We start from the raw sequence: 24,027 nt of genomic DNA, 5'->3' as shown, positions 1-24,027 counted from the left end.
CGTGATAGCACTTCCGCAGATCAGCCGTGTTTACGGAGCAGCCGATAAGATAAGAACGGCTAACCGAGTTCTCCGCATGTTTTGACTTCGTCCGCCTGAGTTTTTTGCAACCAGCCACGGTGCGCCGGTTTTGGGCTTACCTGCAGGACACAAAAGTATTCCTAAAATCTTCCATCGGTTTCTCGAATCGAGGCTTGCCTCGCACTGAGCAACTCCGAAGGTGAGGCGGTGCCAAAAAAAAGTGGCAATTGGAGCGTCAGGGGCAAGGGCATTGCAATTGCATTGGTGAAATTGAGGCAAAACCCGTACACCTGTCCGTTTCGGGAAGTGCAACTCCGACCTTCACAATTTTTTTGCCCCTCCATTCCAAAACGGCCCGCCGGCCTGGAGTCAGCCCCTCCGACGCACTAGGCCGTCAAGATGTAAAGCGAAAATCAGGAGCTGGCCAGGCGGTTCCAGCGAAATTTGAACAATGGGCGAAATTCAAAGGCTAATATTAATTTTGCTTTTCTTTGATCCTGATTCTATTGTGCCCCAAAATGCCCACTTTGTGCTGGTGGGCTGTGGCCTGGGCGGGGTATTTCCCAAGGAGACGTGTCGTATAAGAGTCAGATCCTGCACACAGCCAGGATGTTGAGTTGACACTCTCACTCTTGACTGCCCAACTGCTGCGAAATAGGGTCGCTTCGGATTATCTCCCCCTTTTGTGTGCAGGCACGCCCATCACTTTACCCCTCCCATATCGTATACCACAATTATAAAAGGGAACGATATCCTCCCTCAGTTGATCTTTTTATCTTATCACAAGAAACACAGATGTTCAACTTCTCGAACCTCGCCCGCCTCACTGGTTTCGCCCGCTCTGCCAGCCGCTCCGTCTCCGGTTCGCAGCCAACCATCACACTTTTCCACAACACAAAGCTGCCACACTCCCACCATCTCTTGAAGAGATTGCAGGAGAGACCAACACAATACCGTTTGGATGTCAGAACAGACCAATTGCCTCTGTACCTGACGTACCATTTCATCCACGAAAAGTGCATCAATGTCCACCCACAGAACGCTCGCGGGTTCGAGCGTATCTTTCCTAGCCTCCTTGCTCTGCTGAACCACACCTTCTGCGACAGGGAAGTGATCAGAAATTCCAAGACCAAGCAGTTTGTGCCGGACATTGACCTTGTGCTGGAGCAGATGTACCTCGACAAGGTGGCCAACCACAATGCACAGAAGGTGCCTCCTTTTGCAGTCGACTGGGTCAACCAATTGATTGCTGTGGACGACGAGAGCTTGAACCGTGTTTTTGCAAACTACAACCTGACGCACATTGTGAAGCACGGAGCCGAGAAGCTCAAGGGTTCTGCTGTGCTGGCTCATGAGAAAGACCCTCTTCCAGAGATCAACTTCAACCGTGTCGCCACCGACACCTTCACGTCACGGGCACTGGCTGCCGCCATGGCTTGCGCCGTGCACCCTCACATTGCCGAGTTTGCCGATCTTTTCTAGGTCGGGTGAAGGCGTTATAGATTAATAGAATGGGATGGATAGGAAATCGAGAATGTAGGCCGATAAGAGGAAGATGAAGATGTAATCTTTTGATTTTACTATTTGACAATCGTATTCGTATCTCGTTTATTTGCCTTGGTTTGTGAAGTCTTGACACAGGCTCCAGTAGTGAAAGGCCGTTGGGCTTTACCCAATGCTTCCGAGCCTGATTATTTTTTTAATTTTATTTTTGAAGGTAGCCTCCAAGAGCAACGATGTTATTCCAAGCATTTTGCTCGATCTCCTTTTGCCGCCAGATATGGAAACCGCAACAGAGGCCATGACCATTTCTGAGAATGAAATTGCCGACCTGGTATTTGCAGCCGATTGCCCGGATCAAAAATTCAAAACGCCGGCCTTTGTTTAATTTCAAAAACCCTTAGATGCCCATTCTCTTAGTGACGTACTCCTGAGCCAAAACGGCAAAACTGAGCGAGAGACCGTCTTGGAGCCACTCCTTGACCCACTCACTGGGGTCCACAGCCTCGTCAGCATCGCCACCAAAGAACTCTTCAACTTCACTACGGTCACCAGCGACCCAGCGAGCCCACTTCAAGGGGAACGGCTGGGATTTCGTGGAGATGGTGATCTTATTGGAGATGTCCTTCAAGATCAAGGCAAATGCAAAAGACTCAGCGTTGGTGGAGTCAATGAGAACTGGGGCTGTGGAAGTGGTTTCCCTTTCAGCCTGCTCCTTGGATCTCTCGGCAGTACCCGTGCTGATGGGCTGCACGGCAATGAAAACGTTGCTGCTGTTGATATCCAAATCGGCGTCTCTCGCCGTCATGGTATCCTCTGCCTCTTTCAAATCCTGCTCGGTTGTCTTCTCGGACTCGGTAATTTTGAGGTAGTCCTTGATGGAGGAGTCAAGGTTGGCGTAGCACAATTTCTCACCATCGATCATCTTGCCAAAGAAGATGTCCAAGTCGTAGTAGGGACCCGAACCTTCTCTCAGTTCATGACGATGGTTGAAGTTGCTCACAGTGACCTTGATGCCGCCCTCAACCTGCGACATGACTCTGTTGAACTTGCTGGCGCAAATGCTGTCCAAGTAGTCCATGTTGGAGAAATCGTACACGAGCATGATGTTCAACAACTCGTCCTCTCTGTCCATGAGACCCTCCTTGATCTGCTGGGAGACGCTGCTGAGAATGGTGTTCAAGCGGGACGTGATATGGGACACCTGGTCGTTGTCCAACGCCGGGTTCTCGTTCAAGAGTTTCTGTCTAGAATGGCTGATTTGCTGGGATGTGGAGGAGGCCAATTGGTAGGTCTGTTCGCCCAATTGGGACGCATTGGAGGTCAAGGAGCCCCACAAGGATTGAGCCTTTTTGGATCCTTCGGAAGACCACCACAGCGACAAGGAGGCAATGGGGTCTCCAATGTTAGCAGCTTCTTCGATTTGTTCCTGAAGCTCAACTTCAGCATTTTTCTCCGTTAGAGCATCTGGAGCAACAGCATCAGCGGACTTCTCTGAAGTTTCACTAGCAGTAGCAGCAGTTTTCTTAGCAGATTCAACCTTTTTCTCTTTCTTAGGTCCAAGTTTTCCTCTAGAAGGACTCAGCTTTTCGTGAGCGGATAATTCATCGAGGAATTCCAAAAAATCGTCGCCACCTGCAGAATCGCTTGGGCCCGGGGTGCCCAGATTCAGGTCAGGAAGCGAGTTGATGAAGTCCATCACGTCGTCATTTTTGCTCATGGTCAGTTGTTTGAGATTGAGTAGTAGGTGCACTTGATGATACCTTAAGGGTTCCTGGTGCACGGGTGTAGTGCCAGCACTATCCACATTCCAAGGTCTGGAAGCCTAAGCCTTAAAAAAAAAAAAAAAAAATGATACGGGGAGGCTTGAGGGTAATAAGGGAGCTGTTTCGGGGAACAGGCTTCGTTTGGTTGGGGAGTGCATGAGAAGTGACATTTGCAGCCATGAAGTGGTCGGTGTGGTGTAGTAATTAGGCATTGGATTTTTTTTAACTGATATCTCTATTAGAGTAGAAGGGCTGTATCTCTATCGAAACTACCTCCAATAAGATCTCATTATTCTCAATTACACAAAACCCTCAGGTCAGTTTCCCGAACGACCGTGTTTATCCCATAAGCACTGTTTAGGGCAAAAGGTGGGATTATTGAGACGGTCCTAGAATTGTCTTTGCTTGAGATGAAAAGCTCAATTGACGAAATGCCTCAGTTTCAAGAAACTGTGGAAATACCCTTCAAAGACATCTTAAGCGCTACCACAATAGCATAATGAAGACATATGGATGGAAGCCATCAGATTGACAAAACTGATATTCTTCATACTTCGAGGCCAAAAATTTCCAAAATCTTTCGAAGGCAGCTTGAACGAATTTCATATTGAACTCGTAGATGAAGCACCAAGGGAACAGCTATAGACCGACCATCGAAACGGAGATTTCGGCTAAATATCTCCGTGCTTCTCCATTGGCTCAGATACAGCGATAGGAGATCTCCTCAAAGTGCAATTCCAGACTGCCATTGTCTTTTAATATCTGATCGAAAGCCACGAGCATGTGCAACCTGGGGAACACTTCCTTGCATCACATAGTTCGAGTGGAAGACTTCAGGATTCCAATAGGCCAGAATTACGAAAAGAGCGAAATCACCAAAATTTCAGTATTTCCATTTCATGAAATTGTCAATCTCGTATATGCGTGGTACACCTATATCTTCAGTGCTGAACGCTTCTTATAAGTAAACCATAATGCCATATCCTTTAAAACTTACCCCAAAGCTTCACCTTCTTCTTCTCTTAAGCCGCTGGAACCATTCTCGAAAATCCCGAAAATACCTATATCCGGATGTGGCGAGTGTTTCGCATCCTCACCCAACGGCTGCACATCCAAAACGTCTAATTATTTACATGAAGATCCCAGCCCGGCTGAATTTCACCGAGCTCTAGCCGAGGATCCACCATGCCGTGCCACCCCTCAAACGTGAAACATCATCAACATTTAAAGATTTTCGTTTTTCAAGTATCAACAGAACACTAGGGACGCTACTTTCTTTGTTGCGGCGAGTTAAAGTGACGTCTGAGATGCCCCTGGAAACAGAAACAAACATGGAACTTCCCAAAACAGGTGAAATCCATGCCCATCTCTCCGAAGGCTGTCGGTCAAAAAAGCCGCGCGAGGCTCGTTCGGCCTTGTGCTCGAAACGCTGCATTGTCTCGTAATCTTCGTAATTGGATCCTCGGCAAAAGCTGTGTCGATCCAGGAACTAGCTGTCGATCTTAGATCTGGTCTTGGATTAACTATGATTTAAGATGGACTCAATGGAATTTAAGCTATTAAGCTCAAACGCAGAGAAGCTTATAAAGGGTTCTCGAGACTCAGGGGCAAGGCACATTTTGCTGAAGTGCATGAGATGGAAGAGATGAAACGAAGGTGCATGAGGTCGAGCCGCATTGTGACTCGGCGAAACGAGCCTTGAGAGAGTGAAATGTAGCATAAAGAGAACATGAAAATCTACTGAAATAGCCAATCTTTCTATAAAAATTTTTCAACTGTCCCTCCTGGAAATCGGGGAAATACCTCCTGCCAATTTTTGTGTGTTTGGGATTCTGTAAGTCTTGGATGCATTGGGTATACATCTTCGCCGTACTCTCTCAGTCTTGCAGCGATTTTCCCAGCCTAGCGTCAAATGTGCAGCAGCTCTCTCAAATGTGCAGCAGCTCTCTCAAATATGCATCTCCCATCTCAACCGTGCAGGGACCATTGCAATCGTGCAGCCCACTTCTAAACCGTGCAGAAACACATATATCACTTGCAGAAACCTACGGTGCCCCTAATATTTTTCAACCTTGATGCGCCGCCCATGCCTTCTTGAGACGCCCGCTCTCCGGTGAGCGGCTCAGGACTGTCTCATATTGTACATCCTTGCAAATCTTATATATTGAACACCTCCGGCTGGATATCCAACGAAATACCCATGTCGAGAACAGCCACACCGACCAAAATCTCCACCCCTGTCAAGTGGAAGGTGAAACTCCGCTCTCTTTACAAGCTGAGGTCGCTGTCAGCCTCACCCTCCACACCGGAACGGACCCCAACTACTCCAGATGCCGATTTTCTCACACCTCTTGATGTGTACGATGATGTCTATTTCACTCCGCTTACAGACCAGAAAGATATAACTTTGGGGGACCTTACGCTTCCTCCACCGCCACCGCCACAAAGGGCCAAATGGGCGAGTATGGATCCCGATAGTCCTTTGTTTGAGCACTCGTTGGGTCCTCGATCGCCAGGTCCTAGGGTAAAACCGTATTTTGCAACCGCCAATCGCCAGCCAAATACGACAGAAATCGATACTTGTTTCATCTGCGAGGAGCTGCTTGAAACGACGCTCTACCTTGAAAAACTCGTGCCTCTTCTGTGTGGAGACAGGGTTCATGAGGAGTGTTTGAGAACAGCAGTGAATCATGAGTTGGAGAAAAAGCTCCAGAACAGACAGCTCTGCAAAGCCAGCTCGATCGCAGAAATGATGAATGCTGTTTTCCCACACTGCAACGGCCCGCTTTGTTCTGCAAAGCACGAATCTCCCATGGCTGTTCCTTCGAATAATGCGTTTTTGGACGACTTGAACGACGATCTTCGTCTTTCCATGAAACTCACCCGTTTCGACGAACCGAGGACCCTTGATCCAGCGAAAATCAACAACCAGGCTGCCGGTCGGCCCTCGTTTTCCGAAAGTTTGCCGGAACTTCTTCCTCAGTCAAAACCGGTTCCCAAGGTGCCGCTCAAAATCGAAACAAAACCGCCCAGCAGGCCCTCTTCGCTTTTTTCAAATACTAGTGTCAAAACGGCCGCCACAGCTTCAGTCAGAGTTTCAGTCCACGGCTCCATTCCTCCAGAAGAGCTCAAACTGGCGTTTATTCAGCACATGATCAACCATGCTCCTGGGTTTGATCTCTCTATGCTTGTTTCTTTGGGAAGTTTGAGATTGGCTGACCAGCTTTTGGTGAGTACGGACAAAAACGGTGCTTTCGAGCTCAAAAACGTCTATCTTTTCACCAACTACCTTGTGGTCTGGTCTGCTAACGAACCTCCCCAGTTCGTGATGGTGCCTTTATCTCAAGAAACCATAATTAATACACCGATTCCGTCGGTTCTTCAGGTTTCTGTTTCGGGCCCTGGGGTTTCCTTCAATGTCAGGTTACATTCGGAAACAAGCTCCATCATTGAAAAATGGGGAATCGCCATTTCAGACACCCTGATGATTTTTCCACCCAATATCTTCTCGTCCACTATCAGACTTCCAGATATCGCCAAACCGATAGAAATGCCAGTTCCCCAAAAACCCAAAACCAGAGTTTCACCTATCATGGAGTCCTGTTCGGAATTCACACCAGAAATTCCAGAAAGAAGCCCAGAAAGAGGCACTCTTAATTATGGAGGTCTCCAGGTGTATTCCGACGAAATATCACCATTATCCAGACCCACCAGTCCACTTCGTCTACAGAAAAACTCGCCATCCTCCGACGAGTCCACCAAAGTTGGTTCTGAAATCGAAATCAACAAGCATCACAATGCTTCTCTGGATAAGTTGGCAGAAATGATGAAAATCATCGATTTAGAACCGGAATCCGACTCCGACTCCGACGAGGATCTGGACTGCGAGCTCATCAACAAAGTCATGAACTCTCTTTAGTTCTCCCGTGTAATAATTAATGCAAGTTCTATAACTATAGGGCGCCGGAAAACCGGTTGATTTCGAGAAGTAGACGGTTCACCCACGCCTCTCTCAATTGCCGGGACCGGGCCATGAAAACCATGTTCTTTCCTGTGAGCCCAAGTAGCCTGATCATCTTGATCAAGCCTGGATTAGAGGCCACCTCCAACTGGTGACGAAGCTTTCTCTTTTGACCGAACCAAAGGGTGAAACAAAGCTGTGATTCCTCTTCACACAGCTTCCAGCCATCGGGATATATTCTGGGAAGCTGGTTGTGTCCAGAGATCTTCTCTTGATTTCCGCTGTCGTACTCTATCAAATCAAAAACAGTCTGGTTGCCCAGGTAGACGAAGCATTCCGAAACAGGAATTGTGAAGTAGTGCTCGTAACAAGGCCGTCTCTTGAGCATCCCAGTAGCCTTTGACCTTCTAGCCAAGGAAAATAAAATGAGGTAGCCAGGAATCAAAACAACGTATAGCGAGCCGAAATTGGCATGCTTCTTGTGCTTCATGAATAAGTACCCGCTCATCAAGATGCACTGCGACATTGCCAAACCGTTCAAATTAAAGATCTGCTCATTGGCAACTGAATAAGCGTTTTCAAAGCCGTGGTACTCGTTCACAAAATTGGAGTCCACGTACTCGCTGTACTGAAGTCTCTTCATGTTCGCTTTTCTGATCTCTGTGGCTTTGGCAATTCTGCATGCTTCAAGCATACGATAGAAACTGACAATGTCCCGAAGCCGAGCAACCCATTCGTCACGTATGGTCTGATTGTGAGCCATCAACCGGAACTTGGTGCCATTAGTGAGTTCAATCTGGAACACACAATCTAGAAATTCCTCTCCTTCTAAGTCCTCTGCAACACCGTGCCAGAAGAATGCATGAAAGTACAACTGCTTATTGTACAATTGGTCGTAAGGATAAGGGTCAATGGACTTTACCTGAAGAAGGTCCACCACACCACCAGCTTTCGCGATTTGCCCTATTCTGCGCTCAAGCTCATCAACTATGTGTTTGTCTCGAGCCTCGAAATTCGGCTGATTGAGCCATGGAATGTGGCCATGCTTATCGACCTCAAACGGGTCTTTCACAAAAAAGGACGGTAGTTGACGGAAATCTTCGTCGTCAACCTGTAGACAATCGGATTCGTTATTAGGTGAAGGAGGACGGCCTTCGAAAAGCTTCGTGAAAAAGAACATATGGTCCACCGTGAAAAAATACCCAAGTTTGTAGTACGGCGTCATATTGGCGAGATCCTTACCAGCTGTGTTGGTGGCTCTACCGAGATAGCCTTCTACCGGATACGGCCGTATCCACGTCACTCCTTTCTTATCATTTACGCTGATAAGTGGTCTGCTGACCTGGCGGAGCTGTAACTCGTAAGTTTGATGCATGAGCTTGTGCATCACGTAAAATATCATGCTGTTTGGCGGAGCCCACTCTAAACGATCATAGAACTTAAAGCAGAACCAAGGATCTGGGTTCTCAGCTAGCCAGTTCTTGACCGATTCGTCAAAGCGAGCAGCATGGTTGAGCTTCCGATATATCTTGTCTCGAAGGTACATCGGAAGAACACCGGGCGAGATATGGTAGCCAAAGTCTAAACTCGATACCTCTATGCTATGCTGTGTTTGCTTGAGATCTCTCAAGACAGTAGGGGTCATGGGGATCCTGATACCCTGACGCAATCCTGGAAGGGTGACGTTGAAAATACAAGGTTGCTCGTCTTCTAGGATTCCGTTGACCACAAAAAGCCATCTGTAAGCAACACTTTCGTACTTCGTGTTCATGATCGCTATTCTCACGCCCCACTCCTTCGGCACAGTGACACTAATGGTCTTGTCGTTGTTACTGTAAAATCCGATCTTTGCTCCAGGCAATAGTTTCATTTTGTGAAGAGGCTTTTCGTCAAAGTTGTCGCCCTTCTTAGGATCGTAGAATTGTAAAACAAGAAGCGCCAGCAGGTCGTCTGCTTTTCGAAGCACAACGTTATATTCTCTCCAGCGGTCTGTGATTCTGAGCTTTCCAAACAGCTCCTCGTTGTAGTGCATTTCCAGAAAGTTATCCTCGCATTTCAGCAATTGAACTAGCATTCTGTCAACCCTGAGAATCTGGCCTGGCTTAAACTTGCTCATGATTCGCCGAGCGACCTTCAGCTTGACCCTTGCGCCCTTGCTTCTCGCTTTGCTGCCGCCTTTCTTGGCCAATCCGCCGACTTTCTTCAATTTTTGAAGATGCTTTTTCTTCGCCTTGATATATTCGTTTTCTAGTTCCTGGCGCCTGGCTTCGTTTTCAGGCACTGGAGTTGCAAAAGCCATGCTGGACCCACGGGAGCTACGAGCGCTGGGGTCGAAAGTGACACGATGGGGCTGAAGATGCTGGGTTTTCGAATCTACCAAAATCGGTTTGAGATTCTCTCCAGAGGCATGGACCGTTGAGCCTTCAAGATGATCATTATCTTCAGCATCCCTCTCTTCATCAACAAAAGAGTGACGTGGTAAAAAGAGCCTAGGCCCGTCGTACTCACTAACAAACAGACCCTCGGAGCCACTATTGTTGAATGCCTGATTAAAGAGAAGCTCGTTGTGGTCATCAAAATCCACGGTAGGTCCTTCCTCAGAAACCGCAGAGGCCACAGGGCTCAAGCCACCAGGTATCTCCAGATCGTCATCTTGAGGATGTTCATCTGGAAACTCGATCTCTTGAAGTTCCTCGTTCAAGCACGGATCTAGAAAATCACCAGAAAACGCATCATCTGGATTCTCCTCGGTCCATTCGTGCTGCTGGTTCGTCCAATACAGATTTTGAGTCACACTCAGCTTGATAGAATGGTCTATAATCTTATACGACCCCTTCCACTTCAGCCGTATCTTCTTTTTGGCACGTTTCACAGTGTTGGCTACGAGCCCGTACTGTTTTCCACCGTACCATGCTTTTGGAATGGCTCCTAGATATATGACTTTGGATAGTTCGCCGGCTTCATGGGCAGGAGCGTACAGGAGCCTAAATGCTGTAAAGGATGATCTGGGGATGGTAAATGATGTAAGTGAAGCTTTGGTGGAGTCCCCTGACTCCAGCGACATTGTGGAAGATGATAATATGGGAAGATGCAAATCAGTATGTGTATGGGATGTTTTCAATAGATCGGGCGATTGCCCGTTATGAAGGAATCAATGTAAACAGGTGAATTGGCGATAAAGTTTGGGTGTAAAGAGCAAGAATGGTGATATCTGCATGTCCTGCGTCTAAGCGCACAGACAATAACTATCAACAAGGTTCCAAAAGACGGATCTACAGGTGGCCTGAGACGATTTTTTCTATTAAACGACGTCTTCGTCCTGGACACCGATGGAGATGCCCTCTGGGCTCATATTTTCTGGTGGCGAGATGCTGGGCACAGCCTCCAAGGCAATGTACACCAAACCAATGACGAAGATCAAGATGCCGGCAAAGAGACGGAACCACAGCGCTCCGTTTATGCTGGCGCCGATAAGCGTGTAAACTGGCGGTTAGAAGGAGGGGCAAAAGTGGCGGAACAAGATACATACAAACGCCTCTTCCGATAAAGGAAAAGAGGAACAGGCCATACGTGTAGGCCTCGCTGGGAACACGGAATTCTGCTGTTAGTGGGAAGGGGAAGATGGAATCTGATTGACATACCGAGTAGACCTAGGACGGCACCGAATCCGATGATATAGATACCGATAATGAACTGGGGTTAGTGGGATTGAGGAGGAGATCATATTTTCCAAAACATACCGATTGACTGGAGTTAGTAACATGGATGAAAAGCTGGATGATGACTTATCATGCTGACAGAGTTTGGACACGTATTTCCAACGCGTTCCCGAATAATTCGACTATCCTGTTATACATACACGCCGGAGAAAAGCTGGGATAATCCCGAAAGAACCTGGGGTTAGTATTGCTTTTTCATCAAGATCTGAATCACATACGGAAAGAGCAGCCACAGCCAAGTTGGCGCCTTTGAAAACGCCGTTGAGGTCTTGTCCACTGATAGCGTCCATTTTAGGGAAGTAGTTGATATTCGAGATTTCCTGACAGGTGGAGCGAAATATGCAGGGACCAGTCACGGTTTGAAGATAAGGCTGCTTCTCCACTACGGAGAGTTTTTGGGGCGTGAAGATGGTTTTGCAGATCTTCAAAAATTTGATCTTTTTTGATCTTTCACAATTACATGAGAAGTTTGTTGAATTGTGGCTCGAACCGTGGCTGCGAAACGCGAGATAAGGTAGGTGACGTTAATTATGAGAGATCTTCGGTCGACGAAAAGTGGAAATGTTGCTTGATTTGGAGGGTTTAATTTTCAGGAAGATTTGAATATGTAATGATTTTGTTGGCTCAAGTTTTGGCATCTTCTTGTTGAAGTGTTGAGAATCCAGCACTGCCTCTCAGAAAATGAGGAACTGTCGAATGACATTTTGTACTTGAAATACCTTTAAAACAAAAGTGTTGTTTCACACTATTGGCTACAATTTCTCGTTTAGTCTACCAATTATGCCTTGGAAAGGATCCTTGAATAACGGGCTTAGAGATTCAGGCTTCTCATAATTAAGCTCTCCTATCCAAGTCCGCAGGCTAGGGTTCCTTACTGACTATGTAAATTCCCCTTAATACGACCTTGGAAACCTTGAGGCCCAATTTGTATTCAGGGGTCTTCGTTCAAGGACTCCTTACCAATTCGTCCACACTGAGTGAGAGCCATGAGTTCATGAGATCGCCAAAAACAACGGTCAATCCATTTACATTCAAGCTTAATTGACTGATGAATGAAATTTATTCAAATCACTGTAGCATGCATCTGCACCATGCATTCGTAGGCTATTATGGCTGCGAAAGATACATATAGATCAGGCAACTGAACCATATCAGACAAGCCGATGATAGCAGTTCTGACATTGTTTTGTCATCCAGACGTCATTTCAAATAGATCGATAGAGTTTCTAATCAAAATTAAATATAATGACTATGTAACTCAACAGTCAACTGAACCACCTGTACTACCTCACCGCACTGAGCAACCACAAATCCACACCACATCTTCCCCATCCACTTAAGCAAGACTGCCCAATTAATCCAAGAATCCAAATACCCCTTTTTAAGAAAAATGAAGAAAATGTGGGCATTGCCCGGATCAGTGCTCACGTGCACGCCATCACGCGCCTCAACACGCTCTTCACAACCACAACTTCTTGATCTTCACTACCATGTCTAGCAACGCTATCTTGGCATTGGTCTCTGACCAAAACAGCCCAGATAATAACAGGCGTACTGCAGCAGAGCTTCAATTCAACAAATTAGTCAATGAAAGTGCCAATCAGGTTGCTTTTGAGCTCATCCAAGGCGCGTGTTCTGGAAGTGACAGAATCGATATCAGACAGGCGTGTCTTTTGCATTTGAAGCGATTGGTGCCGAAATACTGGTCGATGGGGTTTTCGCTGTTTGTGGGACCACCAATTGACCAGAAACTCAAGGAGGATATCCGTGGATCCTTGATCCGCTTGGTTTCTTCAGACACCAGTTCCAAAATCAGATCCGGTGCTGCTTACGTGATTGTGCAAATTGCAGCTGCCGACTACCCGGACGAATGGCCTGATTTGTTTGTTCGCTTGTACGACTTGGCCCGTGATTTGACCAACCACACGGCCGTAATTGGCAGTTTATCCGTGTTGACCGACTTGTTCGATGATCTTATTACGGAGGAGCAATTCTGGGAAGGTGGCGTCGGTGCACAGCTTCTTTCGTATATTACGAACTTGTTGAGCCAGGAATCCTTGCCTGCTTCTATCAAGACCAGTGCTCTTAAGTTGTACCTCACCGTTTACAATACATTGCTGAGTGCCGAGGCCGTGGAATCGCCAGAACGCAAGTCAGCCGTCACTGAGCACATAGCGCAGATGTTTGTTCTCACTGGCCAGCTACTACAGCAGCTGAATGCTGCCACGGCGAATTCTGTGGATCTTGCTGAAATCTACCTCAGAACTCACATTTACAAGGTGATTGCCAACATCTTGAGCACGTACAGAAAGCGCGTCAGCAAAGACGTGGTGAGAGACGTGCTTCGACTCTTGCTTCAGGACCTTACGTTCTCCTCTAATGCCTACAAGGTCTTCGGTGTGGATGGTGAAAATGCTCCTTTCGTGAAGTCTGAGGATTTGGACGACCCTGCTCGTGCCTTGACAAACAACATTGCCGAGCTTTTGCCCACATTGGCTCTTATCCAGGAGTTCATTCCTCTCACGCTGAATTTCCCCGTTGAAGTGTTTGAAGAACTCACACGCAGCATTGTTCAATGTTCTGTTTTGCTGGAGGAAAACGCCGAAGAGTACCTCGCTGACTTCAATCTCTATGTGACTGAAATAACTGGCCTTTTGGGTGCTATTACCGTCAGGGATGCCGTGAGAGACTACGTCATGGACCTCGGCGATAATGATGCCTCTCAGTTGTTCAATTTTATCAAAGCCCAGGCCGTGGATCTGTCACTTGACTGGAAAGCCCGCGAGGCTTACTTATTAATTGCAGAATCGTGTTTCCTGAACGAGCAGGCTGACTCAATTGGAGCAGATCTCCCCTTGTCACAATACCTTTCCAGCATCAACGCACTGATCGACTCAAAGGCTCACCCGCTCTTGCTCTCAAGAATCTTCATTCTTCTTCCGAAGTTCATAGAGAAGTTTGCCGACAAGCTTTCGGTGAATGACTTTGGCGCTGCTCAGTTTAAAAATACCTACGCGTTTGCTGCTTCCTTGACGGACGATGATTACAAGATCGTGCAAGCAAGTACACTAGTTGCTGCTACTTTCTGGAAACAAGTTCCTGATTTTGACTTATCATTGATGGGACCTGAGCTGCAGAGACAGATTGTTCAACTCGCTTACGGTTTACTTGAGGATAGCGAGGAAGACACCCCACCAGTCATAATGGAGGCCATCTCTGTGGCTATCGACGTTGATCAACGCAATGCATTTAATCTCAAGATCAGCGATAGCCACTCCATAATAGACATCATCATCCAGGCTGCTTTCAAAGATCCAGCCAACATTCAGCTTACGATAGATTCGGCCGAGTGTCTTGAGACATTGTTGAAGTCAGTCACCATGACCGAGTACCTTCAAGTATGCGACAGGCTGCTTCCATTTGTGATCCGCATCATTGACGAGGCGGCCTCCTCAGAAGCCGTTGAGTATTCACCAACCCTCAATTTGGCCCTCGAACTTTTGGGTAACATCTTACTGGCTGCTCCCTCCCAGACTGAGCAGGCCAATACGTTTCCAAAGGAGGTGTTCGATTTTGCATTCCCTGTTCTTAGAAAACTCATACTTAGAGCCAGTGATGACCAGATTCTTCAAAGTGCTGCTGAAGTGTTTAACAATCTCTTGCAGAAAGCACCCACATATTTCGTGGAGTACAATGATACCACCACCAACGAGTCTGGTATGAATATCCTTGTCGCTGTCGCTGGTAAGTTCTTGTCACCAGAGCTCTCTGATAGTGCAGCCATGAATTGTGGTCTCATCGTTGCATCGTTGTTTGAAAACTTCCAGTCGTATCTTGACAACGACTTCTTCTATCAGTTGCTCGGGCTACTGTAAGAAGATTGGTTATTGCCAAGGCTGTCGTGACGATCGAAAACCTCATCATGGTCTTCTGTAAACTTGTGCTCAACGCCTCGCCAGAAAACTTGATCAATGCCCTTACTGCAGTTGAGGTGGTGATGCCGGAGACTCAGCAGCAGCGCAGCGGCCTAGAGGCTGTTTTACCGATCTGGTTCAGTGCATTCGAGGTTACTAGAGGCTACGAGAAGATCCAACAGAATGTTCTTGCGTTGGGCAAATTATACTCGATAAACGACACTCGTGTTTCTTCTATGATTGTCGATGGCGACATTATCCCATACGAAGGCGACTTGATCATCACCAGATCAAGGGCAAAGACCATGCCACAGAAGTACACGCAGATTCCAGCTCCTGTGAAGATCTTGAAGTTACTTGCCAACGAGCTTGGATTTCAGTGTCAACAGCCTAATGCCGAGGATTACAATCTAGACAAGCAAGAGGATGAAGGAGACGAGGGCGATGCAGGCGATTGGGAAGATCTCGACGACATTGGAGTCCCTACGTACGACAAGTTGAAGTCGTATGTGGATTCTGATAACGAAGAAGAGGACGATGCTGCTCCTGTAGGAGACCAGACCGTGAAGGAGATGTTGCTTCAATTCTTCAAGGAATGTGTTTCCAAGAACTTGGGCAACTTCCAGCAGTACTACGAAGCCCTCGATGATGACGAAAAGAAGATTCTCACTGAAAACATTGTGTTTTAAAGTGACTAGTGAGTCACCAGAACCGTGGATGCCTGAGGTTTAACGTAATCGATACGATCTCCCACTGGAATTTTGCACCACCAACTCTTATCGAACCCATTTTTCATCCAAATATCCTCAAAAGGACAATTGCAAATAGAAAATTCCCGATTTCCAAAAAACTTTTTTTCCATATTCCCTGAAGCGGTCTGGTCAAATGAGTCTTACCAATCGCTGCGACCTGCATACGCCGAGATGACCTCGATGCCTGGTCTCCAGATCTTTATCTAATCGTCATCTTTGGATGCAAAGAAACCTCCACAGATTTTTCAAAATGACACTTTCCACCAAAATCCTACCGGTTTCCATCTCGCTGATTGCCTTCAGCGGCAACATGCCGGACATTTCCGATCCCACCACCAAACAAAACCTAGAAATTGCATCTCAAGAAGTCCAGAAACCAGGTCATGTGGTGGCTTTCCCTACAGAAACCGTCTATGGACTCGGCGGATCTGCTCTTTGTGACGAGAGCGTCCGTGCCATTTACGCTGCCAAAAACAGACCAGCAGACAACCCTCTCATAGTGCATGTATCCAGTCAGGAACAGATTGAAAGAATACTTCTCCCTAAGCTGCATAAGATCCCGGCTGTCTATGAAAAATTGATAGAAAGATTCTGGCCGGGCCCTTTGACGATCCTTTTGCCCGTGGAAGAAGGTTCTCCTGTGCTGAGTTTGACCACAGCAGGTCAGAATACAGTGGGAGTCAGAATGCCATCACATCCAGTGGCCCGAGCTCTAATTGCACACAGTGATACTCCTTTGGCGGCTCCTTCAGCCAATGCATCCACAAGACCCAGCCCGACTATGGCTAGTCACGTTTTCCACGACCTCAATGGCCGTATTCCGTATATTCTCGATGGAGGAGCCTGTGATGTGGGAGTTGAATCTACGGTGGTGGATGGTCTCTCGGATCCACCTATGTTGCTTCGTCCAGGTGGCGTTTCTGCAGAGGACATCCGTAAATGTGGCGGTGTATGGGAAAATATCGTCATGGCGAAGAAAACTGCTGGTAAGACAGAAGTGGTGAGGACGCCAGGAATGAAATATAGACACTACCTGCCCACGGCGAAAGTGGTGCTTTTTGAGGGCTGCAAAGACGGCAATGCTGCTGTGAAAAAGTGGCTAGAGAGAAATACCGTTGAAACTTCGAAAATGGCGCTTCTTCGAGGAGGTCAGTTTGGCAGTACAGAAGAGCTTGGTTTGACAGGCGCTACAGAGAGAAATTTGGGCAGCAGCGCCACGGAAATGGCCCATAATTTGTTTAAGATGTTGCGAGAGGTGGATGAGATGGGAGTGGAGCTTATTTTGGTCGAAGGCGTGGAGGAGACCGGCGATGGGCTTGCGGTGATGAACCGGTTGTCGAAAGCAGCCTTTGAGGTTGTGAATTAGCCACAAAGTCACTACATGATTCGTAAAAGGTGGTGTAATTTGCAGCCAATTGCAGCCAAACGCACCAAACGCTACAGCCAATGCCGCAGCTTCAATTCGGCTGGTTTTTCGAATTTCTGCCAATTAGCTAAGTCTGACTTGGCGCCCGGAAGCTGTCAATGTCAGAGCTCATTGATCCAGGCACCAACAGAGCTCCCACCAGCCTTCAGTGCTTCTAAACTTCGACAAATCATGGTGTCATGGAAATCCCACCTGGGCTCATAACCGGCGTTTCAACGTACAGCAAAGTTACAGGCAACTTTTTTGTTTTTTGGTGTCTACGCATGCGTGCTATGCTGGTTTGGTCAAGTAGGTGAGGAAAGATAGGCATACGAGGTGAAGACTGGAGGTTTTCTAGAAGGCTGATCTAGAAGAATGATACAGGGTTCTAGAAACATAACCCAAAAAGCCAAAGAACTGAATCCCTTGATTTCACCAAACCAAATGTCCTTTCCATATTGTGCGGCTTCAAACCAAACGCTACAACTCTATCGAATCAACGGCCTCATGTATCAGCCGCGTCCATTAGGGGTCATTTTGTGCCAAGCCAGGCCACTCCGCCTACACTTTCCGCTTGAAGGTGAAAAATCCAGCTTCCTCGGAGCCTCGGAGATGTGCTTATCTATTCCATCTCGGGTTTTGGCGGCGGGGCTTTGGGAAACTTTTATTTTCTCGCTTAGCAAAAATTTTTAGCGATTTTCCGGATTTGTGATTTTCCACCTTTTGCTGCCGAAAAAGCCATTGTCACGGTTGCTCGGTTGGCGGGTTTGTCCAACGCGAGCTCTTGCGCCGTACGGCCCGTTGCGCTGTGTAGCGCCAAACTGCGCCTCCAGGGCCCCCAAGACGCGAAATGCCGGGTTAACTCGACGAGCAGACGAGCTACGGGAGTTTAAAGGACATATTTGAAATCAGAAAAAGGAGACGAATACAGCGGTACCAATTTTGGCGTGTTTCGGCGGCGTGGGGAAAAACCCGTCTGTGGGTCTCTCGGCGTTAGCGAGCTGAGCCATACAGTGCGGGTAGGTCCAAGAAAGCACAAGAGAACGACGGAACAAGGAGGAAAAAAGTGTTTCCGAGCCGGGCAGGCAACGATATTACGGAAACGGAAAGCGGTGAAGAAACCGGAAAAAGCGGTGAATCAAATCGGTGAAATTTCCCCCTTGAAGGTGTTGTCAACCGGTGGGTGCAAAAAGAAACCAGCAGGCCCGCATGAATGACACCTCCAGAGAAAGGATCACCAAAACCCGACATTTTGCAGACATTTTGCAGCAGACAATTCCGAATCGGCTGGAAATCAAATTCAAAAAGTAACCTCCCTCAACCTTCCCTGTCGGCTTCGCCAGCTCGGACTGGGTATTCTCGCTGCAGCGCCCCAGGGCTCTTTTTCGATGACCCTGCTTGGAAATCCTGCTTGGAAATCACCGTAATCAGCAAGAAACGCATCTGGAGCCGTGGAGGCCGAATTGCAGTAACTTCAGAGCGTGAGAGTCGCTGTGCTGCACCGCCTGGTGGGGGGTCTGCAGCGAAGGAACCCGAGACGTCAAGGGAATATGGAGAATTTGAGGAATTGAGGAATTGGAGATTTGAGGTTTTGAAAATCAGCGCCGCTCCGGATGTGACCGTTTTTCTGGATCGAAAAACGACACTGGTGGGCTTGGGCAGTGGCCTGTGAAGCTGCAAGAAATGGTGCCCTGGAGTCCGCTGCGCAGAGAAGCCCGCGCGCAGACAGGGCCACACCGACGCGGGGCGGTGTAGGTCTGCAAGTATTGGAGGTATGGCGGATCCGAGGGCATTTTTGGAATCCTCGGGTCTCGACGAATACAGTGGTGGTTTTGGATTTTTCAAATTCCCACTGCAGCGTGTTTTGGCCCGTGGCACGTCACGCAGGCCGGTATGCCAAGTGCACGCCCTGGGGCAGAGCCCGCTATGAAATCTGAACCAACGCATGGATCGTGGTTCTAATTGGTGATCTGGAATCCTCACGTCGCCGCCTCTTCAACCGTTTTTTCAAAATCTCCAAAATCCCAAATCAACTCAGTGCCGCTGCACCTCAGGCGTCCTGCCTGCGCAGTGCGAACAACCCTACCCAGTTACCAGCACAACCCCCAGTAATCAACCCCCTGTACAAGTAAATCCAAAACCAACGCCGTATTCGTAACCGCCTCGTCGCCCCGATTCCAAAACACTCTTCAAAAAGCCCGAAACACCCCTACACCCCGACATAAACACCCCAACACCGTCCCATCGAGTCGCACCGCCGCCTACCAGGCAGTACAGATATTTCATTATCTTTCTCACCATCAACACCTAATGGAAAAACCACAAGGGCGAACGACGCCGCTGGCGCGATGGGCGCAGACCGACGTGGCCGAAGTGTTGAACCAGTTCGCCACCGACGCCCGCCAGGGCCTTCACAGCACCCAGGACATCCTCGTAAGGCGCCTGGTTCACGGAGACAACGAGCTCCAACAGGGCGAGAAGGAGCTGGTGGCGTGGAAGTTTTTGCAGGCGTTCAACGACCCGTTGATTTTGCTTTTGATCGGCCTGGCGGTGATCTCGTTTTGGATGGGCAACGTCGACGACGCCGTCTCCATTTCGCTCGCCATCACCATCGTGGTCACGGTGGGTTTTGTTCAAGAGTACCGCCTGGAGAAGTCGCTTGAGGCGCTCAACCGCTTGGTGCCTGCCGAGGCCAAGTTGACACGTAACGGCAACACGCTGACGGTGTTGGCGTCCCACTTGGTGCCGGGCGATTTGGTGCACTTTAGTCAGGGCGACCGGATTCCAGCAGATGTGCGTTTGACGGACGCTGTGCACTTGGCGATTGACGAGAGCAACTTGACGGGCGAAACGAGCCCCGTGAAGAAGACGCTCCGTTCGATTTCGCCGCTGGATCATACGGGTGATGTCACAAAGGACGTCCCGGTGACGGAGCGTTCCTCGATAGCGTTCATGGGCACGTTGGTCAGAGACGGCCACGGGTCCGGAATCGTCGTGGCCACGGGCTCCCGGACGGAGTTTGGCGCTGTGTTCGAGATGATGTCGGAGATCGAGAAACCCAAGACCCCGTTGCAGCAGGCCATGGACAGACTCGGCAAGGATTTGTCTGTGTTCAGTTTTGCTGTGATTGGCACCATCTGCTTGCTCGGAATCGTCCAGGGCCGCGAGTGGTTGGACATGTTCCAGATCTCCGTGTCGTTGGCCGTGGCGGCCATTCCAGAGGGCTTGCCCATCATCGTCACGGTCACTTTGGCGCTTGGAGTGCTCAGAATGGCCAAAAGAAAGGCCATCGTGCGCCGCTTGCCCTCCGTCGAGACCTTGGGCTCCGTCAACGTCATCTGCTCCGACAAAACGGGCACCTTGACCCAGAACCACATGACCGTCACCAAAATCTGGGCCTTTGACTTCCAGGGCTCCTTCAACAGCCCCTACTTGATTGTGGAAAAATTGGACGACAAGACCCTCCACGACAAGTTGACCCCCAACATCAGGAAAGTCCTTGAGGTCGGCAACATCTGCAACAATGCCCGCTACTCCAACGATAACGAGGCCTACGTGGGCAACCCCTCCGATATCGCCTTGCTTGAAGCTTTGCCCCACTTTGGCCTAGACGACCTCCGTGGCACCAAGGAGCGTGACAGCGAGCTTCCTTTTTCCTCTGATAGAAAGTACATGGCTGTATCTGCCCATGGCGGCGACACTTCTCGTTCTGAGACGTTTGTCAAGGGCGCCAACGAGGCCATTCTCAAACACCTGGACAAGTACTTGGACGAGCAGGGCAACGTCAAGCCGTTGACCGACGCCTTGAAGGACAAAATTCACGAAAGAGCCCTGGCCTTGTCTTCCGAGGGTCTTCGAGTCTTGGCCTTTGCCAGAAACAACTCCAAGTTGGACGTTGAAAAAGAGCACTCCATCACCTCCGACATGACCTTCTGCGGCTTGGTGGGCATGAAAGACCCTCCAAGACCCAACGTGGCCAAGTCCATCAGCCAGTTGATGAAAGGAGGAGTTCACGTCATCATGATTACCGGTGACTCTCCTAGTACTGCCACCAACATCGCCAAGCAGATCGGCATCCCCATCTCCGGCAAGGACTCTGTATTGACCGGTGACCAGTTGGACAGATTGTCCGAGGAGAGTTTGAGTAACGCCATCCACAATGTCTCTGTTTTCGCCAGAACCACCCCAGAGCATAAGGTCACCATTGTCAAGGCGTTGCAAAGACGCGGTGACGTTGTGGCCATGACCGGTGACGGTGTCAACGACGCTCCAGCTTTGAAACTTGCCGACATTGGTATTGCCATGGGTAGAAACGGTACCGATGTCGCCAAGGAAGCCGCCGACATGGTGCTTACGGACGACGACTTCTCCACCATCTTGAATGCCATCGAAGAAGGAAAAGGCATTTTCTACAACATCCAAAACTTCATCACCTTCCAGCTCTCCACCTCCATTGCCGCCTTGACGCTTATCGCCTTGGCCACCTTCTTTGGCTTGCCCAACCCGTTGAACGCCATGCAGATCTTGTGGATCAATATCTTGATGGACGGACCTCCAGCCCAGTCGTTGGGTGTGGAGCCCGTGGACCCTGAAATCATGAACAAGCCACCCAGAAAGAGAAACGAAAAAATATTGACCCAGCAGGTGATCAAGCGGGTGTTACAAAGCGCTATCATGATCATCATCGGTACCATGTATATTTTCATCAAGGAGATGCAAGACGGGCAGGTCACTGCCAGAGACACCACCATGACGTTTACGTGTTTCGTGTTGTACGACATGTTCAATGCGTTGGCGTGCCGCCACTACACGAGACTGGTCTTTGAGCTCGGTTTCACGAACAACATGTTCAACCTTTCTGTTCTTGGTTCGCTTTTGGGCCAAATGTGTGCCATCTACGTTCCTTTCTTCCAAGCGGTGTTCCAAACCGAAGCTTTGACCTTCACGGACTTGGTCCACTTGGTCTTTCTCACCAGCACCGTTTTCATTGGCGACGAGATCAGAAAATACTTGTTGAGAAGAAGAAATCAGATGATCAACGGCTACACCTTTGCAGTCTAATATAGCCGCTGCCCCGCCGGACGAAGAGACACTGCTTCCTTATATATTATTTAGAGATTTCTCTCGTCATTAGAAATTGACTATTTCGTCAAGTCCCACCACGCCCTGGGCCTCCGGGTCCTCGAGTTTCTTGTAGAGCGTGAGTGCCACTTTTTCCGTGGACACTGGTGGCCGTATGAGCTCGTTGAAGATGGGGATCTTGTCTCCCAAGATGCCTTCCTTTAAGGTGTAACCCAAGCCCAAGAACTTGCCGAAAAGCTTTCTTTTCTCTTGAAGAGGGGCGCTTTCGTCGTACATGACGCCTGGACGAAGGAAGATAGAACGGAGGCCTGGCTTACACGAAAGCTCAAACTCGGCTTCACGCTTAGTAGTCAAATAGCCCTCAGGCACAATTGGCGGTTTCATCTCGGCAGAAATGTACACGTACGAAGGGTCCTTGACCTCCTTCAGGCCCTTCAAGTACGCGTCTGCCAACATCACGGCGGTGTCTCTCTGAACCGCCTCATATGTCTGGTTGTGGTTTCTAGTAAGCGGGTTAGGGCCCTTCAACATGCCAGCAAGCCTCAGGACGTCGTTCAAGAAGCTGAAGTTCGAGTTGATCGCTTGTTTATAGTCAGAATTCTCGAAAAGCATGCCCACGGAGTGCACCACGGCGTTCTTTCCCGCCACATGCTGTTTGTATGATTCAGCATTGAAGAGGTCAGCCGAGACCCAATTGACATTGGAGATCCACAGGTGTTCAGAAAGGGAAGCAGGTTTTGGAGCTTTTCCCAGACGGGAAAGAGACGTGACCGACCATCCCAAGCGGACGCCCACTTCACAGATCTTGCGTCCGAGGAACCCGTTGCCTCCAAACACAGCTATTGATCTGGACATGGTGAGGAAATCTTAATAAATGGAATTTGGTTGTTTTTGAGTTCACGAAAACGGTTTAATTGACAAGGATGGGCCGTCAATTGCGTGTTGTAGATGGGAATCTAGAAGTGGTGGAAGTAGTAGTGGTGCGATATTGGTGATATTCTGTGGTGAGGGTATCGGATGAGAAATGTAGGTGCGGTGAGGGCCTTGTGAAAAATTGTGAAGTGGACTTCGGGGGTAAAAAATTGAGAATTCTTTGGAATTGGTAGGTTTTGGGGGATTTAGGAAAAAGCAAGATTTGAGAGGCAAATGGCTGGTCCAGATGACGTTTCCTTTTGTGATTCGTCTGCATTGCTGCTATAGAGTAAGTGCGGTGATAAGGTGGGAACCAGGATGTGGAAGTTGATTTTTGGAAGTGTTACAGGGAAAATTGACTTTTGACTGATGTTTATGTACTACAGGTAGACGGCCTTGAGATGGCACTTGTTGGAAAATTGGACTGAATTTGATACAATCGAAGCCTTTTGTTCACGGACGGGTGTTTCTACGAAGCAGTTCGATTCGGAGGGTATTGTTAGAACTAAAATTTCATAGTTAGCGGCTAAATTAAGATAGCTCAATTCGATAATTTCAGACTGTCTCTTGATTTGAAGTTCTGCTATCACGAACATATGGTATTCTCAACCTACTGAGCCACCCACCAAACACATCCAAGGGCTGCAGCAGCTGTACCAACCCCTCTGGCATAATAAACAATATCCTGCTCATCCAAAGAAAAATACTCCAGAAAAGCTGCAAAAATACCAATACCAAAACCCCAATTGACTTTTTCACCACCGAGGGCGGTTTCAGCAGGAGTCGGTGGTTGGGAACGGTGAAAAATACAGCTATGGAGGCAGCAAAGCAGAAGGTGCTAAAGAAGACGTAGATCCAGGGAATATCCTTGACTTTTGTAGCACCAATGGCTAGTACTAGACCGATAAGATACGAACCACCGTATAGATAGCCTCCAACAGATGTGGACTTGAAGATGTCGTAGGCGAACTTGCAATTGGAAAATACAAACGAGG

The 24,027-nt window shown here is 48.4% G+C and overlaps 9 protein-coding genes across 9 annotated transcripts; 5 read left to right on the top strand and 4 right to left on the bottom strand. All coding sequences in view use genetic code 12, as the record gives it.

Moving 5' to 3' along the window:
• Nucleotides 1-816: 816 nt before the first annotated feature.
• Nucleotides 817-1,503, top strand: CXQ87_002080 (uncharacterized protein; the record flags this gene model as incomplete). Its single annotated transcript, XM_025480599.1, has 1 exon — nucleotides 817-1,503. The coding sequence occupies one exon, from the start codon at nucleotides 817-819 to the stop codon at nucleotides 1,501-1,503; it is 687 nt and encodes a 228-aa protein (XP_025334899.1).
• Nucleotides 1,504-1,921: 418 nt separating this feature from the next.
• On the bottom strand, nucleotides 1,922-3,241 carry CXQ87_002079 (uncharacterized protein; the record flags this gene model as incomplete). Its single annotated transcript, XM_025480598.1, has 1 exon — nucleotides 1,922-3,241. One exon carries the CDS (start codon nucleotides 3,239-3,241, stop codon nucleotides 1,922-1,924), a length of 1,320 nt encoding a protein of 439 aa, XP_025334898.1.
• A 2,246-nt stretch (nucleotides 3,242-5,487) lies between these two features.
• CST5 (Cst5p) lies at nucleotides 5,488-7,206 on the top strand (the record flags this gene model as incomplete). The annotated part of the gene is made up of 1 exon (XM_025480597.1): nucleotides 5,488-7,206. One exon carries the CDS (start codon nucleotides 5,488-5,490, stop codon nucleotides 7,204-7,206), a length of 1,719 nt encoding a protein of 572 aa, XP_025334897.1.
• Nucleotides 7,207-7,240: 34 nt separating this feature from the next.
• Nucleotides 7,241-10,312, bottom strand: CXQ87_002077 (uncharacterized protein; the record flags this gene model as incomplete). Its single annotated transcript, XM_025480596.1, has 1 exon — nucleotides 7,241-10,312. The coding sequence occupies one exon, from the start codon at nucleotides 10,310-10,312 to the stop codon at nucleotides 7,241-7,243; it is 3,072 nt and encodes a 1,023-aa protein (XP_025334896.1).
• Nucleotides 10,313-10,549: 237 nt separating this feature from the next.
• CXQ87_002076 (uncharacterized protein) lies at nucleotides 10,550-11,257 on the bottom strand (the record flags this gene model as incomplete). Its single annotated transcript, XM_025480595.1, has 4 exons — nucleotides 10,550-10,731; nucleotides 10,778-10,846; nucleotides 10,890-10,941; nucleotides 11,186-11,257. 4 exons carry the CDS (start codon nucleotides 11,255-11,257, stop codon nucleotides 10,550-10,552), a joined length of 375 nt encoding a protein of 124 aa, XP_025334895.1.
• Nucleotides 11,258-12,457: 1,200 nt separating this feature from the next.
• CXQ87_002075 (uncharacterized protein) lies at nucleotides 12,458-15,570 on the top strand (the record flags this gene model as incomplete). The annotated part of the gene is made up of 2 exons (XM_025480594.1): nucleotides 12,458-14,823; nucleotides 14,844-15,570. The coding sequence occupies 2 exons, from the start codon at nucleotides 12,458-12,460 to the stop codon at nucleotides 15,568-15,570; spliced, it is 3,093 nt and encodes a 1,030-aa protein (XP_025334894.1).
• Nucleotides 15,571-15,883: 313 nt separating this feature from the next.
• Nucleotides 15,884-16,999, top strand: CXQ87_002074 (threonylcarbamoyladenylate synthase; the record flags this gene model as incomplete). The annotated part of the gene is made up of 1 exon (XM_025480593.1): nucleotides 15,884-16,999. One exon carries the CDS (start codon nucleotides 15,884-15,886, stop codon nucleotides 16,997-16,999), a length of 1,116 nt encoding a protein of 371 aa, XP_025334893.1.
• Nucleotides 17,000-19,348: 2,349 nt separating this feature from the next.
• Nucleotides 19,349-22,099, top strand: PMR1 (Ca(2+)/Mn(2+)-transporting P-type ATPase; the record flags this gene model as incomplete). Its single annotated transcript, XM_025480592.1, has 1 exon — nucleotides 19,349-22,099. One exon carries the CDS (start codon nucleotides 19,349-19,351, stop codon nucleotides 22,097-22,099), a length of 2,751 nt encoding a protein of 916 aa, XP_025334892.1.
• Nucleotides 22,100-22,168: 69 nt separating this feature from the next.
• CXQ87_002072 (ubiquinone biosynthesis protein) lies at nucleotides 22,169-22,975 on the bottom strand (the record flags this gene model as incomplete). Its single annotated transcript, XM_025480591.1, has 1 exon — nucleotides 22,169-22,975. One exon carries the CDS (start codon nucleotides 22,973-22,975, stop codon nucleotides 22,169-22,171), a length of 807 nt encoding a protein of 268 aa, XP_025334891.1.
• Nucleotides 22,976-24,027: the final 1,052 nt, after the last annotated feature.

Source organism: Candidozyma duobushaemuli (assembly GCF_002926085.2).
Source record: "Candidozyma duobushaemuli strain B09383 chromosome Unknown B_B09383, whole genome shotgun sequence".
Lineage (NCBI taxonomy): Eukaryota > Fungi > Ascomycota > Pichiomycetes > Serinales > Metschnikowiaceae > Candidozyma > Candidozyma duobushaemuli.
Note: the sequence above shows the minus strand (reverse complement) of the source record. Positions and strands in the feature narration are given on the sequence as shown.